A 20161-nucleotide genomic window follows, 5' to 3' on the forward strand; every position below is an offset into this window, starting at 1 on the left:
GGATCAGCAGCAATGAAGCCACGATGACCAACCTGAAGCCGCACGCAAGAGATGGGCTGATAACAGAGGAACAGCTGACAGGAAACCATACCCTAAACATGGAGTCTAGAGGAAGTGGTGCATGTTGGAAAACTGGCGTGTCAGTAGGTTTACGCTATCTCATTAGGTGATAGCAAATCTCTGCATCCTTCTAGGAACAAAAGATCTATTGCCTTTTGAACCTGTTGAATGACTCTGGACCAGAACGCTCAATCTCAATTCAGAAATCCTTCCAGACTCTGCCAAGGTCTTTGCAACCAGATGTGCTTAAAGTATCAGGCAGATAAGAGGAGCCTTTCTTGCATGGTCTGGTTTGTACATCAGTGTTGGCAAGGACTGTCTGGAGGAGTGGGTGCTTGTGTTTACATTTCCTGCTGACTTCCCAGGGGAATCATTCACTCCACTCACAGGAGAAGAGAAGTACATGGTCTGTCACCTGAAATGCTTCCTTGTTTTAAAATATCCTTTGGTCATTTTTATTGATTGGACTTGCTTGCTGTCCCTTGAGTGAGGAAACTTGTGACATCTGTACCAGTGGAACTGTATTGCAGCAGCAGTAAGAAACCTTGGAAAGAATTTTGTTTGAAAAGTGCAGCAAATTATTTGCCAAGATTAGAAACTATTAATGTCATAAAAACAACCCAGCAAGTCTGAGTGTACTAATCATAGTTTATTATGTTTTGCAGAAAGAGAATCAATTATTTCTTCTTGACATAAAGCAGTGTGATATATAGCTCACCATACCTGCAGATCATCTATGAAATACTAAGAACTAATTAGATAGATGTCATTGTATTTAGGCAGGCATCCAGGGCTAAGTGGAAAATTCCAGGTCACGAGGTGAAACTCCCAGTCAGGTCATCACCACGGAGTTCAGCAATTTTTAAAGGTACAAGCTTCTAGGAGATCTGGAATATAGAGCAAAAGATACCTAGAACATGGTAGCAATGTTCTCCCTGTAAATGTCACTAGCAGCAACAAATTAATATAGTCTCTTTTCTGAATTTTTGGTCTTTGCCAGGTGAGGAAAATTAGTGGTGAAGAATAGAGCACTGGCATTTTTAATATCAAAACTTCCAAGTCAAGTATACTATATGTTAGATAGAGAATAAAGGGCATTGCACTCCTTTCATCTTCGGTATACCACACCATTAACCAATAAAAAGTTAAATACCAAGTTAGATAAAGGAATACTATTCCCCCCTTTGACTCTGTTCCAAAAGCATATCTGTGCCAGATTTATAGGAACAAATCATGTGCAAAAGTGTGACATTTTAACATATCTATACCAACTCAGCTGTCCTGTCCATGAGGGTGTTAGCACTCTCCAACTCCTAAATGAACTCAAAGAATAGCAAAAGATTACCTGCAATCAATAGACAAGTACTATTACTACTATTCTCAGACTGTACCTGGACCCAGAACCCATATATCAACAAGTTTGGACACACAGAAGAATCATACAGTTTAAAAGAAAAAATTGACAAATGCATATTTCACTACTACTTACCAGGAGATTCACAAGTGTGGAGTCCTTCCAAATTACTGATATAACGATCACCCAGAAAGCTTTCATAATTAGTGTTTCGGATTTCAACGAGGCACTGAGTGGAATCCTTAAAAAGGAGGTCCTTCCCTGAAAATAATTTTGAGCTGAACATCTGAAAGGTGTCTTCCATGGTTCCATTGCGACCGTGTTTTAGCTGGAATAAAAAGAACACCGTCACTGGCGTTGACAGCAAGCACACTCTGCAGGTCTGTGTGAATTATACTTGGAACAGAGTATCAGTGATGGGCATTTAGGCTTTCAAGTTTATTCAACCACAGCAGATCAGTACATTTAACTAAACCTGCTCCATATCCCCAATTGAACTGTCTGCCTCTTTTCTCAAGAACCTTTTGGAGGAGGGACTTCTGATTTTTTCAAGGAAAACTGACTCTTGACCGTACTTCTGAGTGGTATGTTTTAGCAACTGTGCCAAACTTACAGGAGAACATCCTAAACAGAAGTGTGACAATTTAAGGTACCTTACACCAGTCCAACTGTGCTGTCTCTGAGGATGACCGTCATTTAATGCCATAAGATAGCTATTTACTGGTTATCCAAGCTAGCTGTAATTGGGTTCAGTCCTATATCATGCACATAATCCTTAGAGCCTGCCTTCACTCTTGCAATCTGGCAAATCTACAAAGGATATAATTTGGAGAGAAAAAAAACTGCGGATGCTGGAAACCTAAAACAAGGGCTGAAAATGGAAACACTCAGCAGGTCAGGCAGCATCTGTAGAGAGAGAAACAGAGTTAATGTTTCAGGATAAGGACCCTTCCAGAGATGGAAAGCTGAGAAAACTATTGTGTTATTACAAATAAGGGAAAGGGCGGAGAGGACAAGAGGAATGTCCATGATGGGCTGCAGACCAAGGTTGTCAAAGTAAAATTTACTTGAAGTACCAGAAGCTGGAGACAGAAGACAGAGAAAAAAATAAATTGAAATGGAAAGGTTTTGTCACAGAGAGAAAACAAAGGGAGTGGTTAACCTGAAACCAATAGACTCAATATTGAGTCCTGAGGGTTGCTATGTGCCCAGATGGAGGAAGAGGTTCTGTTCCTCAAGCTTATGTGGGGTATCGTCAGAACAATGCAAGAGGACAAAGGCAGAGAGGTCAGAATGGGAATGATAAGGAGAATTAAAGTGACTGGTGAGTGGAAGCTCAAGGTCACCCCTGTGTACTGAATGGAAATGCTCTGCAAAGTGATTATCCAATCTACATTTGGTTTCTCCAAGGTAGAGGAGACCATAATATGAGCACTGAACACAATACACTAAACTGGAAGAAGCGCAATTGAATCACTTCTCCACATGGAAGGAGTATTGTGTCGTTGGATGGTGGGGCGGGTAGAGGTAAAAGGGCAGGTGTTATATCACCTGCCATTGCATGGGAGAATGCTCTGGGAAGGAAAGTGGCTGATAGAGATGGAAGAGTGATCCAGGACTGAGAGAACAGTCCCACCAAAAAGGTGAAAGGTGAGAGAAGGGGAAGATATGACTGATGGTGGAATCCTTTTGAAGATGGTGGAGATTATGGAGGATGATGGAGGATGATAGGCAAGGACAAGCTATACCTTTGACGTGGAGAAAGTGAATTAAGTTGAAGGAGCATCGTTTAATATAAGAATGAGTTTAGCCAGACAAAGGAGTTTGGTGGTAGACTAATTGGACCTCTGTTCAAGAAAGAAGTGAAAAGCCTTCAGACCATCTTGGTGTGGCATGGGGATATAAAGGGATTAAATGTTCATGGATAAAATGTGTGGCTGACATTTAATGATATCTAAAATGTTTAGTTACCTAGAAAATCCCCCATTCTATACCATTCATAAAGCTGCTTGTTATTTGTGATATATTTCCAAGCCACCCCTTTGTGTTTAAACACTTCTCCCTCATGAATCTGGAGAATAATGAGTAAGGCAATGCCATTGAGGTGTGATGGACTTCAGCTGTCTCAATTTGTAACTGAAGGAAGTTTCATGTATTTTGATGCTTGCTTCATCTTTGCAAGGATAAATGGAATTGAAATGGTGTCACCAACTTTTACTTCTCCAATCTCAGTAAAGCCCTGAAAATGGTGGCTAATGTAATATCACCCTGTTGCCATGGAAACACCTTGGGCCCAAACTCATGCCTGGAGTCATAAAAAATACCCATTTAAAAGGTGTGGTTTCTTTGATGCAAATAGGAATTTGGCTGGCATTTTAGGTCAGAAGTGATGAAGTATGGACCTCGGATGTTCTGGCCTGTGCCAGCTGACTGTCCCACTGAAGAGATTCCAAAGCTGAGTTCCATTTTCTTTTTGTGGCTCTGATTAATCTGTGAATCATTGATCAGTGGTATCAACTTCTGGTAGTTTTCACCTTGCTGTAATTCCTCAATGAACGTTTCAATTTTTAGAGTTGGATGATAATGTGGTTTACACCCTGTACCCTGTCTATTCTATGTTAACTCTTTTGTTCCCTGGGATTTATGTGGAAAGAACCAATGAGTGACAGATCAGTGCTAAATTTCGAATTCAATACTATGCTTTATTGACATGTTTCTAATTTCATGATATGGACCCAAGAGTTAACCGGTTTGACTGAATCTTACAACCACCCACCAGTTAGATGTTGGATGTCAGTCTGTTCAACCTGTCTGGTGCTGTCAACCTTTGGTGGTTTCTACCCTATCCCATTTCCAATGAAGTTTTGAGTGCATAAAGCTAGACAATAGGATGGTTCACACCCTCACCTGTTCACGTTTCAGCAGCTTGAGCACCTCAGCCCTCTTATCTAGTCGTGTCATAACAGCATGTGCTGGGACATCAGCTAAGTGGCAGTTCAGGAACTGATCGACTGAGGTTGTGCTCCCATTTTTGCACAACAGATAATAATTATCAGAGGTCAAATTCTGGTTCCAGTCCATCATTCCATTCCCTGAGAAGAAAATGATTCAAATAGCAATCCTTTTACACATACTGCAGTCTTTATCTCATTAAGCACTTCCTCAAATTGCATATTTATTACATTATTTCAATTCTTTTAAACATCCTATTGGTCATTTATTTCAAATGTTCCTTTAGGTGAATGGAATACTATTGTTGGGCTGTGTAATCGAGTCAGAATGTTGAACTCTTTGAAACTGTTTGAAACTGTATTGAGGCCAATCGAATAAATTTTGGTGAGAGAGGTAACATGCCTTAATGAATGCTGACCAGTGGCTCTGACATCCACCATCATGAAGTGCCTTGAGAGGCTGGTCATGGCACTCATTAATTCCAGCCTCCCAGACAACCTCAACCCACTGCAATTCGCCTACCACTGAAACAGGTCTCTGGTCCTATGCTCATCTCTTCAGATAGGATGCTTTCTATGGGCCATCTCCCTGGCCCTACACTCATCTCTGGAACATCTGGACAATAAAGGCACCTATGTTAGACTATTGTTTATTGACTACAACTCCGCCTTCAAAACTATAATTCTAAGCAAATTCATCACCAAACTCCGAGATCTGGGCCTCAACACCTCCCTCTGCAAATGGATCCTTGACTTTCTGACCAACAGACCGCAATCAGTGAGGGTTGGCAGCAACACCTCCAGCACAATTATTGTCAACACTGGTGCCCCACAAAGCTGCGTCCTCAGCCCTCTACTCTACTCCCCATATACTCATGACTGTGTGGCCAGATTCTGCTCTAACTCCATCTACGTTTGCAGATGATACCAGCGTAGTCGGCCATATCTCAAATAATGAGTTGCAGTACATGAAGGAGATAGAGAGCTTAGTGACATGGTGTCATGACAACAACCTTTCCCTCAATGCCAGCTAAACAAAAGAGCTGGTCACTGACTTCAGGAAAGGGGGCGGTGTACATTCACCTGTTTACATCAATGGTGCTGAGGTCAAGAGGATTGAGGTCTTCAAGTTCCTGGGAGTGAACATCACCAATAGCTTGTCCTCGTACAACCATGTAGACACCACGGCCAAGAAAGCTCACCAGCACCTCTACTTCCTCAGGAGGCTAAAAAAATTTGGCATGTCCCCTTTGACACTCACCAACTTTTATCGATGCACCATAGAAAACATCCCATCTGAATACATCACAACTTGGTATGGCAACTGCTCTGCCCAGGACCGCAAGAAACTGCAGAGAGTTGTAGGCACAGCCCAGCGCATAATGGAAACCAGCCTCTCCTCCATGGACTCTGTTTATACCTCTCGCTGCCTAGGTGAACCAGCCAGCATAATCAAAGACCCCACCCACCTAGGTCATTCTCTCTTCTCTCCTCTCCCATCAGGCAGAAGATACAGGAGCCTGATAGCACATACTACCAGGCTCAAGGACAGCTTCTATCCCACTGTGATAAGACTTTTGAATGGTTCCCTTATACTATGAGATGGACTCTTGACCTCACAATCTACCTTGTTTGACCTTGCACCTTATTGTCTACCTGCAATGCACTTCCCTGTAACTGTGACAGTTTACTCTGTATTCTGTTATTATTTTTACCCTGTACCTCCTCACTGCACTCTGTACTATCTCAATGCACTGTGTAATGAATTGATTTGTACGAACAGTATGCAAGGCAAGTTTTTCACTGTACCTCAGTACAAGTGACAATAATAAACTAATACCAATACCAATATTGTATTGTTCTACCAATGGGAGTGAACTTCTATGCTTAGTACATCCATATTGACTGTTATTCATCAGTCATGAAATTCTAAATGCTCACCTAATTTTAATCATCCCTAATCTCTGGGTGGTGATTTTAGACCAATTGGTCTTCATATATCTTACTCTCTCCAGAGAAGAAACTACTATACATCCAATGGGACAATTGGTGTATGTAGAGGGGTGAAAAGTTATGGTGACAGCCTTTGTAAGCTCACCTCTAATAACTGATAATGGTTAATGCCATCAAGAGACATAGTAACATTTGAATCGGATTAAAATCAGCAATGTTTGATGACTTGCTCCAGCAAGTACAATATCACTGTACTCTGACTCTGAAATTCATTCTGGTGTGACTACAAGGCATGTTTGGTGTTACTGAACCAGGATTAGTTATGCCCCATAATTTAGAACCAGTCCTTTTCTACAGGTTTTTGATCTCCTCATTTGATCTCCACCAGTGCACTTACAGTCTATCATGCACACTTGTAGAGATATCTTACATCTTCATCACACTTTCAGTCTCCATAATTAACACTGTTCACTCCCAGGTGGCCATGTACCGTCTGATTATTCTTCTGCTTTTTAAATGGTTGTGAAACCTTGAACCACCGACTTTGTTATCTGCCATCCTCTATCTGTATTCACTCTTGCCCTTCTGAACTACCTTTCCCTACCTCCAAACCACCTTCACTCCTGATCATCATCTTTAGCTTAGGCACTGAGCAGTCCAGCTCAGCACAAACCAGGAACTAAAAGCAGAACTTCTGACCCACATCCCGAGAGTTCCACGTACCATCAGTGTTCTCAGGCACAGTGGTGTGCTTAACGAAAGCAACATCACCCACTTCCACCAGGCACCTGTAGGAGATTCAGGCAAATTCATTTAGAAATCATATAAGTGCTTCGCATGCAATGCAATTTTCCTCTCCAATTTTGTGATGCTGTTGACTTCTGATCAAATACCGTGCACTGCCTGGGACCTTGCGTAAAATAATAGTCTAGGCTGTGAGATCGAGAAGTTAGGATTGTTACCACCCATTTATTGGAGATTCAAAATCGTGCCTTTGCATGAGAGCATTTACAACTGGAATCTGGGCAGAAGTTGATGGGAATGTGGGGAGAAGAGGTTACAGACGGGTTGCAATTGGTCTGTGAACCAACATAGAGTTGATGGGCTGGATGGCCTCCTTCTACATGATAAAGAAATGGGCATGCTTTGTCAGATGCCGTTTTGGTGAGGGAGTTAGCATGTGCTGGAATATACAGAGCAGGCAGATAATGATGCTGATCATTGTGCAGTGAGACCAAACTGGCATTTTTGAGCTCAGCTAACAGCCTCCTTCGACCTCACACAGCTGTTCATACAGACAGCAACAGGAGGCACCCCTGCTGCCCCAACAGCAAAACTTAAAGGGACCATCAACCACTCACGGATTCATTTCTTCTGGCTGTTGCTAAATGTCTGTAACTGTTTGTTGGTTTCTATAATTGTTTCAAGTTCCCATAGTCTACTTGAGAGTGGTGTGCAGATGTGGAACTACTTTATCCTGACCTCAGATCCTCTGAACCAACCAGTTGCTGGCAGAGGTGGGTGCACTAACAGACATTCCCTTTGGACCATGCCTAGACTGGGAGAACGAACAGAGCAGGACAAGTTGCGAGGAGGAGGAAGGAGGAAGGTGCTCTCACAAAAACACCTTACGTGTTCAGAGAAAAATTCTCCTCTTTGCAGCTGTTATCGTTCGGCACCCTTGTCTGCGGGTGAGATATTTGTGGGTGCAAATCCCAGGCTGACACTCCAGAGCTGTGCTGGAGGACTGCTGCACAGTTGGAGGTGCAGTTCTTCAGAGTAGGTGTTATATTAAGGACCCATCTTCCTCTTCAGAGGGGCATGAAGCATCCATGGCACAGATTTTGAAGTAAGGCAGTGAAGTTTGCAACACAATCTTGCTCAATTTATCCCCCGACCAACACTACTTAAAATACAGTTCATAGAATCACAGAGTCATGGAAATGGCCCTTCAGCCCACCGAGTCCACGCCAAATATCAAGCACCCATTAACACTAATCCCATTTTATTCTGAGACACAAGAGATTCTGCAGAATCTGGAATCTGGAGCAACACAGACAAAGTGCTGGGGGAACTCAGCAGGTCAGGCAATATCAGTGGGGGGAAATAAACAGTTGACGTTTCTGGTCAAGACCCCTCATCAGGAATGGTTATCCTTACCATTTTATTCTCCCCACTTTCCCATCTTCCCTTCCCAGATTCTACACCTCATCCATGCAGTTGAAGCAATTAGCCTACCAACCCCCAGGTCTTTGGGATGTGGAATGAAACTGGAGCACCTGAAGGAGCCCCACAGGGAGTCATGGGGAGAACATTCAAACACTATTCAGACAGCACCCAAGGTCAGGATCAAGCCCGGGCTGCTGGAGCTGTGAGGCAGCAGCTCTACTTGGTGTATAATTGTACTGCCCCCAATTATCAGGTCACTGGTCTCTTAGGATGTTATTGTGTTGAACCTGGCTGCTGAATTTCAAGAGCGGCTAAACATTGTCTATTTTCTCTGATGTAGAGCATGTATGGAGGTTCTGAAAGATGTTCTGTGAAAGCCAGTCTTTATTTACCTGAAGGCTCCACTGTAGCTGAAGTACCTCTCATTGCTGTTGGCTTCACACTTGTGTGTCGATGTTTCACTGCCGATGCATAGGGAGCACAGTCTAGGATGCAGGGTAGCATTTGCTCCAGGGGCACAACTGTCACTGAAATACGTAGCTTTATCCAAAAAGAAAACAAACGTTAATAAATCTCAGGAGCTAGTGTTTTTATATCATTCCTGATTGGTTTATAGTGTCACATAGTTACCGTAGACCATCTGAACCCAACAATAATTCATCTGTGTTATTCACTGAGCCATACAGCATGGAAGCAGGCCCTTTGGCCCAACTGGTCTATGCCAAACAAGATGCCCACAGATGCTCAGGCCCAGATGCACTGGTACCACAAATAGTTAGGAAGAAGACTACAATACATTTTCAGTATTATCTTAGGTTTCTGATTGTCCATTTTTCAATCCACTCTGCTTAACGTCTGCACCATAGCACAGAACTCCCCCAGTCTCTGTTCCTGCATCTTTCAGGACCATTCCAGCTCTGCCATCCCTTCCAAGGGAATGTCCTAAGTTCCCACAGCTCCAAGCCTCACCACCGACTGCATTTGTATTCTAATGCTGCTCTCCATGGGCCGCTTCTGCAGGACATACTGAATCAAATTCTAGGTCGCACGCGTGTGTTGAGACCTCCGCACAGTGTGGTAAATATTAAGGTGGATAACCAGAAGGATTGCATTAGGAAGTCAGTAAAACAGCTGGTGCCAACATTAAATGGCCCTGTGAACCCTTTTAAACCTCACACTATCAATCACCTGCTTCTGCACGGAGGGTTGGAGTGTATCTGGATCTCTAAACACAAATAAACATGCATGTTAATAGCTCCCTTCCCTGCTTCTGCCTTCCTCACACTTTTGGCTTTTGGGTTCTTGCCTCTTACGCTCGCCCATCCATCCTGGGTATTTCTGCTGCTGCCCTTCACCCTCAGTTTGTCTCCCAGCTGTAGTTACTGTGGGCCAGTGTAGGAAATGTAGATGGTAACATTCTTGAATGAGAGGACGATATATAGCACAAAGTTATTCGAAGTTTGGGAAATAGAATCGGAGACAAGGACTGAATGCGAAGATTACAAGGAAAGGAAGTGTGTGAGAAGCAGACAGAAATGAAAAGGCTGAGGTACAGGGACAGGAGGCTGGAAGAGAACAGGACAGCAGCTGACAGGGGATTGCATGGGAAAGAACATTGGGCCTCACCAGTTGGCTGTTGCAAGGAAAATGCTGGTGTTCAGCCATCATTGTGCAAGGACCACACAGTCATAACTTACAGAGTGACAGATTCTCAGCCTGGAGAATGCAGAAGGTTAGGCTTTTTCTCAAACTTATATAACAAGTTCTGTGTTTTTATTGCTTTGTGATTTAATGTGTTTTATTTAACTTTCTTTTCATTGATATCTTTTTAAGTTTACATTGCTTTCAATGTCTCTGAAAAGACTCTGGAAAAGCATTGTGTTGGCTTAGACCAGGGGCAAAGCTCTGCCCATGGGGAGTTTGTCTGCTGTCAAAGGGGCTTCGTCACTATTGACAGATGAACTACTTCAGATGCTGGAAATCTAAAAGAAAAGCAGAAAATGCTGTGGATGCTCAACAGGTCAGGCAGTGTCCCTGAGAATTCCCAGAATCTTCGGTCTTTGCCTCAGTACCAGGCCATTTAATCTCCAGTCACTGCTGAGGTAGGTCAAAGTCAATGTCAAAGTCTTGTTTATTGTCATATGCACAAGTACATGTATGCACACATGCAATGAAAACCTTACTTGCAGCAGCATCACAGGCACAAAGCACCATATAAGCAGCATTCACAAGAAAAACATAAATTAAACATAAATTATACACAATTTTTACAAGAAAGTACACAATTAGAACAAAAAAATACTAAGTCCATTTTAGTGCAAAGTGATCAAAGTGTTGCTGAACTGTTGTGATTAGGGTTGTGCCTCTTTGTTTAAGAACTGAATGGTTGAAGGGAGTAACTGTTCTTGAACCTGGTGGTGTGGGACTTCAGGCTTCTGTATCTACTGCCTGATGTAGCTGTGAAAAGATGGCATGGTTCAGATAGTGGGGATCTTTGATGATGGAAATTGCCTACTTGATGCAGCGCCACCTGTAGATATAACCGATCTCCAGTATCTGGTCCCCAGAGAGAGCCATAGGGTCATAGAGTTATCATAGAACCATAGAATCATAGAACAGTACAGCACAATACAGGCCCTTCAGCCCACAATGTTGTGCCGACCTTTAAACCTCACCTAAGACTATCTAACCCCTTCCTCCCACATATCCCTCTATTTTAAATTCCTCTATATGCTTATCTAGCAATCTCTTGAATTTGACCAATGTACCTGCGTCCACCACCACCCCAGGCAGTGCATTCCATGCCCCAACCACTCTCTGGGTAAAAAACTTCCCTCTGATATCTCCCTTGAACTTCCCACCCATTACTTTAAAGCCACGCCCTCTTGTATTGAGCATTGGTGCCCTGGGAAAGAGGCGCTGGCTGTCTACTCTATCTATTCCTCTTAATATTTTGTAAACCTCTATCACGTCTCCTCTCATCCTCCTTCTCTCCAAAGAGTAAAGCCCGAGCTCCCTTAGTCTCTCCTCATAATGCAGACTCTCTAAACCAGGCAGCATCCTGGTAAATCTCCTCTGCACCCTTTCCAATGCTTCCACATCCTTCCTATAATGAGGCATCCAGAACTGGACACAGTACTCCAAGTGTGGTCTAACCAGAGTTTTGTAGAGCTGCATCATTACCTCGTGGCTCTTAAACTCGATCCTACGACTTATGAATACCAACATCCCATCAGCTTTGTTAACTACCCTATCCACCTGTGAGGCAACTTTCAGGGATCTGTGGATATGAACCCCCAGATCCCTCTGCTCCTCCACAATACCCAGAGTCCTGCCATTAACTTTGTACTCTGCCTTGGAGTTTGTCCTTCCAAAGTGTACCACCTCACACTTCTCCGGATTGAACTCCATCTGCCACTCCATCTGCTCTGCATCCTATCAATGTCCCTCTGCAATCTTCCACAGTCCTCCACACTATCCACACCACCACCAACCTTTGTGTCATCTGCATACACAGCACAGATAGAGGCCCTTCAACCCAACTCGTCCATGTCGACAAAGTTGCCTACCTGAGGTTTTTCTGCGTTTGGCCTATATTCTTCTAAACCTTTCCCTTCCATGTACCTGTCTAAATATCTTTCAAACATTGCAATAGTATTCGCATCTACCACTTCCTCTGGCAGCTTGTTCTGTGCGAAAAACTTGCCCCTCAGGTTACCTTTAAGTCTTACCCCACTCAACTTAAATCTATGCCCTCTAGTTTTAGATTCCTCTACCCTGGGAAAAAGACTGACCATTCACCTTATCTATTCCCCCTCATGATTTTCTGTACTCCTCTAAGGTCACCCCTCTGCTTCCTATGCCCCAGGAAAAAAAGACGCAGCTTCTCCAGCCTCTCCTTATAACTGAAGCCGTCCAGTCTTGGTAACATTCTTGCGAACCTTTTCTGCATCCTTTCCATCTCAATAACCTTCTTGCTATAGCTGGGTGACCAGAACTGCACCCAATACTCCAAATGTGGTCTCACCAACGTCCTGGTAAGATGGAGATTGTTTCAAGCTACTGAAAAACAAGATGACAAGAACAGAGAAATTATCAGTCTCACTTACATTTATAAATGTCACAAGCATTGATCTTTCCCTCTCTAATGAGAGTTCCCATGGGGACATTCCAACCTGCAGTGCGGCCAACAGCTGTATGACAGGACTTCTTCCCCTTTAGTTTCTCCCAGGTCAGGTTTGGGTCCTTCACAACGGCCACAGCATAGTAAGAGGCTGAGTAAAGAGCACAAACAATGTGATAACTTCAGTGTGAGAATATTTGAAGCAGAGCCTGATGCACTATAGGAGCACCCAATTATTCATAATAGGAGCAAAGGTAGGCCACCTTAATCCTGCTGTGTCATTTAGTGTCTGGTCTGACTATGACCTCAACTTTACATTCCAGTCTGCTCCTGCAAACCTTTCACCTCCTTTCTTATAAAGAACCTATCTTTCTCTGCCTTAAAAATATCCAAAGACTCTACTTCCACCATGGCAAGTCTTAAAACAACACCAATGGATTCACATATGAAAGACTGCTTCAATGTGCCTCAAAGACTGCCACATGTGAAAGGCTGTTTTGGTTGGTGAGGGAAGAGGCGTAGGGGCTAAACTTCCACCGTCCTTTGAGGAAGAGAGTTTCAAAGACTCACGACCCTCTGAGAGAAATAATGTCCCCTCGCTTCTGCTTGAATGGGCAGCCCTTTCAAAGGGACCCTCCTTCTAGAAGCAAAACAATGGAATGGCCCTGCATTGCTCTGGCACACCCAATGGGCTCCTGAAATAAAAGGCTGAGGTTTCAAACACCACTCCAGAATTTGAGGACATAACATTTTCTGCTCCTCCCCCACTGGAATTTTGGGGACTATTTGAGCTCCTTGGTAGAATCGGCCTACATCCTAAAGCAAAAAGCTGCAGATGCTGGAAATCTAAAATAAAAACAGAAATTGTTGGAAACACTCCGCAGTCAGGCAACATCTGTGGAAAGAGAAACAGGGTCAATAACCATTCATTAGAACATGATACAGATCGCCTTCGTTACTGAAATTGTTAGGGCTAAGGACATGATTGAAACTGATGTGTTTTTAATAAGCCCAGTCATTTCATGGTCACTATTACATATAATTACTTTTTTTTTATTCTAGACTTATTTAATGAACTGAATTTAAATTCCCCAAAATACATTGGTGGAATTTGAACATAGGTAACAGATCCATTTGTATAGACTAAGTCAATAACATAATTAAGATGCTGTAGTATGTTTTGCAGGCAATGTTGCAGTATTTGGAGAAATGTTGTGATATAGTTTAGATGTAACGCTATATGCTACCAGTGCACCAAATGGTCGCTCTTTATCTCTGATCCTGGTCAGTCAGTGTCATCAAACAGCTCAACAGCCAGGGATTTTAGCATCACAACCAAGCATAGCTCTATCCTGAGTATGGCTGTTACTTCCCTACTGCCTTCATCCAAGGAAAACTGTGGCACATCCATGGCAACAGATGTTAGCTATTTTTCATAAATTAAGCTCTAATTTTTGGCTCTTTTTGTTTCATACCAAAGGAAGCTGAGGATATATGGAAATCTTAGACCATCTTCACCCTTTTTGCTTGTATCCAATGTTCCTGATGTAGACTCGCCCTTGGGAGAGTTATCTAACTTTTCCTGTAATGCTCAATTCAATTGCATTTTTGGCATTGCACCAGGGCTGTGAAATACCAAAGGGCCTCATTGTTTTAATGCAGTAATGTATATCAGGGTCATTGACAAGTTAAGTACATAGTGCAGAGAGTGGAGCTTATCATAGTGATCATAGAGTCAGCAAGAATTGTCTAGTCATTAAGTATTTTAATACTTACAAGCCTTAGTGTTTACTGCCGAGGGTTTACATGAATCAAGATTAGCTGTGGAGACAAAGGAAAAAAATCATTTTAAGCACTGGTTACTTTATGTTCTCTTTATAGTGAGAGGCAGAAAAAGTATCCATCCTCCCCAATATCCAATATCTACTTATCTCAATAAACCTAAAATACCTGCCTGATAATTAAGGAAAACTTTCCTCTAGAAGGTTTCCTGACCTGTACACAGTCAGATAATAAACTTCAGAGAAATCTTTTTTCAATTTCATACAAATTGCACCCTGTATAATGCACGGGTACCTGGACCTCTGTTATGAACTATTTCAAGGAACAATGCTGCAGAACACTTCTGTGAAACTACCGTAACTTTCCAAATTTGCCAGAACAATTACGAACATGATGATAAAATGGAAACCATGCAAACCATTCAGCCTTATGGAAAGAAGCCATAATGAGAACGAAGAGGCAGAGATGCCAGCTGCACAGATTGAGGACCAAAGCCAGACCAAATTTTCTGTGAAACCAGAACAGACTGATGCAGTATTATTGCAAGAAATTCAAACTGCGATTCAACACACACACATCAAAGTCTCATATGCAAATGTACAGATGGAGCAACTGAGAAAAAAATCCCAATCTGAGAACTGAGAAAAGCCTCTCTTTCCATTTCTCTGGAACCTAAACCCAAAGATTTCTCTGTATTTTTCTAGTTAATCCTTCACACAAGGATATTGGTTAAACCTCAAAAGAATTAAATTAAGATAAAAATTTGAAACACTGTATAGGTCACTTACTTTTGTCATAATACTCTGCCATAACTGGAACGAGGCCGCACTTTCCTCCAATGTAGACCTCTCCTCCATCAAGACTTGCTGCATCAGCATCTCCAAACTGCAACCATAAAACTTACTTAGTCTCTGCAACTACCTGTCTTTCCCTTTCCTCTGCAGCCTAATCCCATAGATATCTCTCTGTACTTAGAGCCATTAAGTAGGAAAAGATTCCAGTTCTGCTCCTCTTGCTCCAGATGCAGTCACGAATCAACTGGGATTTGGAAGATGGTTTATGTCTTTACTTAGCTGTACTCTGCTTTCCAAGCTCTTTTATCAGCCTTTATTGAGAGTATTTGAGTGCAGGAGTAATGATGTCTTACTGCAGTATTATGGGGCCTTAGTGAGACTGTTCCTGGGTACTGTGTGCAGTTTTGGTCTCCTTATTTGATGTAGGGGTATTGCAGTGAAGATTCATTAGTCTGCTTCCTGTGATGAAGGATTTGTGGTATTAGGAGAAGTTGGGTCAAGGGGGACTGTGTTGTCTGGAGTTTAGAAGAATGAAAGGTGACCTCATTGAATCATACATAATTCTAACAAGGCTCAACAGTGTGGGTGCAGGGATAATGGTTGTCCCGTCTGAGGAACCTTGAACCAGGGTCCACAATCTCAAAATAGGAGGAAGACCATGTAGGACTAAGATTAAAAAAAGTCTTCATCCAGTGGGTGGTGAGTCCTTGAACTTCTCTACTTCAGAGGGCTGTGGAGGCTTAGTCATTGAGTTCATTTAAAACGGAAATCAATAGATTTTTGGATATTAGGGAATCAAAGGATATAAGGATAGTGTAGGAAAATTCCACCAAGGTAGAAGATCAGCCTGCTCGCTAAATGGTGGAGCAGGCTTGAATGGCCAGATGACCCACTCCTGCTCCTACTTCTTATGTTCTTATGTAACTGCTTTCAGTAACTGAGTCTATTCTGCACTATTCATGAAATATAGGCTTTAATAAGTACCGTTAACATCCATAAGGTCCTTGTGTAGAAAACCAGTGAAAATTGAACAGATTAGGGACTCTCTTAGAAAATGTGACCATAACATAGATGAGTTTGGTTTGTGTCCCACCATGAATAAGGAGACTATGATGTGAGGTGATTAATTTTACACAGATGGTTTGAGAAAGAAGTTGCATTGAGCTGTGATGACATAGATTATTGGAAGAACAAAGATTGTAAGAATGACATTCTTTGAATCTAAGGATTGGAAGTAAATTTACCTGTTGGGTCTGTTTACTGTGCTTGAAGTGGAAATGATGCTGCCAAAGCATCAGAGCATCAATAGTGGAGACAGTGGTCAGGGGCCAGTGAAATGGAATTTATTATTGGAGTTTACTAATGGAGTTTATTATTATCACTTGTACCGAGGTACAATGAAAAACCTGTCTTGCATACTGTTCATAGGGATCAATTCATTACACAGTGCATTGAGGTAGTACAAGGTAAAACAATACAGAATGCAGAGTAAAGTGTCACAACTACAGAGAAAGTGCAGTGCAGGTAGACAATAAGGTACAAGGTCATAACGAGGTAGATAGTGAGGTCAAGAGTCCATCTTATTGTACTAGGGAACCATTCAATAGTCTTATAACAGCAGGATAGAAGCTGTCCTTGAGCCTAGTAGTACATGGTTTCAGGCTTTTGTATCTTCTGCCTGATGGGAAGAGGGGAGGAGAGAGAATGTCCCAGGTGGGTGGGGTCTTTGATTATGCTGGCTGCTTTACTGAGGAAGAGAGAAGTATAAATAAAGTACTTTTCCTGGATGGTACAGAACTCCTTGAATGATGTTGCTGGCACACTCTCCAGGACAATGGTGAGTATCTCAGTCAACCCTTACCTGAATTTGGTTGAGGTTTTGAGGGGTCTGGAGGTGAGCCAGTCACTGCAGAGCACCCAGCCTTAATGTGACTAGACTAGTTAGCCACTGAACCTTAACAAATGGCAAAGGCCTGAAACGTCAACCAAACCTCTGTCCATACATGTGCCCTGATCTGCCCAGTTTATCTCAGTTTTCCAACTTGCTGTGCTTTTGGGACTGAGCAAATGGAGTTTAACCTGAGTATCTAACCTGAGCACTTCTCCAACCGAACCTTAAGATGACTTAAGAATGGTCCACATGTTAATGCTAACTTGATAAATATTATATCCAATCACTGAAATTCAGAAACTGCAGATCCTGGAAATCTGAAATAAAATCCGAAATAAATCTGACATATATTCCCCTCCCCCTCCCTTCCAGCATTCTGATTGGGCTATTCCCCCCACGACCCCCCAGTTTGCTCTTCTATCTCCAACCGCTCCTCATTTTACTTAAACTGGAGATGCAATACCTTCCCTTTTACCCCGTCCCTTCCCATCATCCAGGGACCTTAAATGCCCTTCCGGCTGAAACAAGAGTCCAGTTGGCCTTCTGCATCTTGATTCCAGCATGTTGTTTTTATTTCTTTCTAATGTCCTCAATCATCTCCCTCGAGTTATGCTTTTCCAGAAAGGTCAGCCATGACTAACAAGCCTTTCCTTCCCTCTCTTTGATAGCCACCAAAGCAATTGTGTCACAAGCTTAGTCTCCACCCTTACACACACATTCCCTTTGTTAACCCCAACCCTCCCCCTCTATGCGACATAAAACATGTTTGCTTTTTCACTTCTCTGGTTCTGATGAAAGGTCATTGACCTTAAACATTGACTCTGTCTCTTTCCACAGATGCTGCCTGACCTGCTGATTATTTCCAATATTCTTTGTTTTTCTTTTATATTATATTCAGTCAACCATGGGAAATGTTTGATTAAAACAATGCTGTCATTACCTTGATCAGTCTAATGCAGTCTTCAGCGTTTTTGCCTTTAACACAACTTACTGCCTTCCAGCTGTTACACTTCTGGAGTTCAAGATCACCAATGGCACACCAACGAATCTTTCCAGGATTCAAAGTACTGCTGTCACCTGTAACACAGTCATTATGAAAGAATTATTATTCTCCCCTGATGGATTGTACTTAGCAACTCGTGCAGCAATTCAATTAGTGAACTGTTGGATTAATTGGCACATATTGACAAACTCAAAGCTCCAGCATTGCATTACACAGTGAAGATTCAGCGTTCCTCCCAATGGTCCCATTAGTGAAGGTCACTCTGAGACTTGGTATACAGAGTCGAGGATTCCGAGTTTCACTATGCGAGGTTAGGGACATCGAAACTTCCCAGCAAACGCAAAGTCCTCTGCAGTTTGCCTCCTACCATTCTGTTTGCTGCTAATTGTGGTAATCAATCTGAATTAAGTACAGGGGCTCCCCAGGTTACGGAAGACCTGACTTACGGAAATCCAACTTTACACAAATTCTCCCATAAGTGCCTTGTTAGCCTAACAAATAATATTAAAACGTTTGTTTAACATCATGTTAAAGAATAAATTAACAAATGTTTTATGATAATTAACAACTGGATTCAGTATATGTTCTGTTATGGGTAGTGTTAGGGTGAATGGATATTCAATGAAATGAAGGAATTATAGGAAATTTATGCAGAGTGATACAATATGGGTAGTTATAGAAAACGGATGACAGTGCAATGCAGTACTGAGAGAAAGTGACATAGTACATCAAGAAGGGGAAACTTAATGACTTTGGACAATGGATTTTTATTTTGGTTTTGGGGAAAATTGTTCATTTCTGACTTACGAAAAAATTAGTTTATGGACAGTTCTCAGGAATGGAATCCTTACGTAACCCAGGACTGCCTTTATCCTGCAAGTGACCCAGACTTGGGGAATAGAAGATCCCAGAGGACCAGAGCTTTGGGAACCATTAGTAAAATAACCATTCACCTTCCAAACATCTTACACTTACTGTTTGTCACGCCTTAAATTACTCATTTAGCACAAACCGTAATTTTATTATCATGGACAGCATACTTCAAATGACTGTGGTTGAGGTATAACTCTGTCCTCAGCACCCCTGGGTTAGACAGATGGTGTCCCTAAACTGATATCTTCACCAGTGACACACATTACAACCGACACTGGCTTACCACCCTACTGAATTTACTCTTCACTGAAATTAAACCTGAAAAGTCATGTAAGCCAGTCAGGACAGCAACCAGACCCGAAGTGAATCAATTTGCAATATTTGCACATTAATGGGCTGACCATCAGAATCATCCTAGATCATTTATGGCGTGCTTCTGATAATGATGTATGAAAATTTATTGTAGGATCTGCACATGGCATTAGTGGTGGTCTTGCCAATAGGGAACAATTCTTTGGTGCCGGTGCAAAGAAGTGAGGATATAGTTAGTGTGGTATCTGTGCCCTGCTGTCCTTGTGGGTGTTGGATGTCAGCAATTTAAATGCAGTAGGTGGGACAGATCGAATGACGTGGGGTTCCACAAGTGCCTCCAGGGCTGGATAGGCACGCTCTGCTCCACCGGGATTCCAGAGTGGCCAGACTCTACTACACTGTGGAACTCCCCTCTGACCACCAGTCATGTGGAGGCTGCCTATGGCTATATCCCTGGACATTTGTGTATGGAATTGGCCCCCGCAGTCCCAATCATCAGGATGTCTCTTACAAAACAAACTCTTACTGCTTTTAAGAATCCGTATAGCATTTGCGTATTCACTGCCAAGATAAAGAAGGTAATCCATTCCACTAGGAAGATGAATCAGTTTCTCTGTTGAGTCTTTGAACATTAAATCTTGTTTCCCATATTTTGTGGAGCTGAAGAGGTTGAATGTTGGATTAATATTTTCCCCATATAAATCCTGGAAAACATAACTGAGTCGTTATTATATAAAGTCTGTTAAAGCTGCAGTAAGCAGCCTTTGAACTGTAGCACAAACATTTCACCCTTCTAATTATTGAATACTGAAGCTTCACATTATCATCAAGTGGTACCTTTTGCTTTCCTGTGTCTCTTCCTCAAACTGGTCCCAATACTAAAAGTTCCTAGCTGA

The 20161-nt window shown here is 42.3% G+C and overlaps 1 protein-coding gene across 1 annotated transcript in view; it reads right to left on the reverse strand.

Annotated features, from left to right (window-relative positions):
- Nucleotides 1–696: 696 nt before the first annotated feature.
- LOC127571503 (serotransferrin-1-like) overlaps nt 697–20161 on the reverse strand; it is a 34748-nt gene continuing 15283 nt past the window's right edge. The window contains exons 8-17 of the mRNA XM_052017922.1: nt 19792–19969; nt 18018–18154; nt 15181–15277; nt 14387–14431; nt 12597–12761; nt 8880–9027; nt 7042–7106; nt 4322–4506; nt 1550–1742; nt 697–947 (exon numbers count right to left, since the gene is read on the reverse strand). Of these exons, the coding sequence (XP_051873882.1) occupies nt 913–947; nt 1550–1742; nt 4322–4506; nt 7042–7106; nt 8880–9027; nt 12597–12761; nt 14387–14431; nt 15181–15277; nt 18018–18154; nt 19792–19969 (1248 nt within the window). The 3' untranslated portion in view covers nt 697–912. The remainder of the gene's footprint in view (nt 948–1549; nt 1743–4321; nt 4507–7041; nt 7107–8879; nt 9028–12596; nt 12762–14386; nt 14432–15180; nt 15278–18017; nt 18155–19791; nt 19970–20161) is intronic.

The sequence above is a fragment of the Pristis pectinata genome, chromosome 6 (genome assembly GCF_009764475.1).
Source record: "Pristis pectinata isolate sPriPec2 chromosome 6, sPriPec2.1.pri, whole genome shotgun sequence".
NCBI lineage: Eukaryota > Metazoa > Chordata > Chondrichthyes > Rhinopristiformes > Pristidae > Pristis > Pristis pectinata.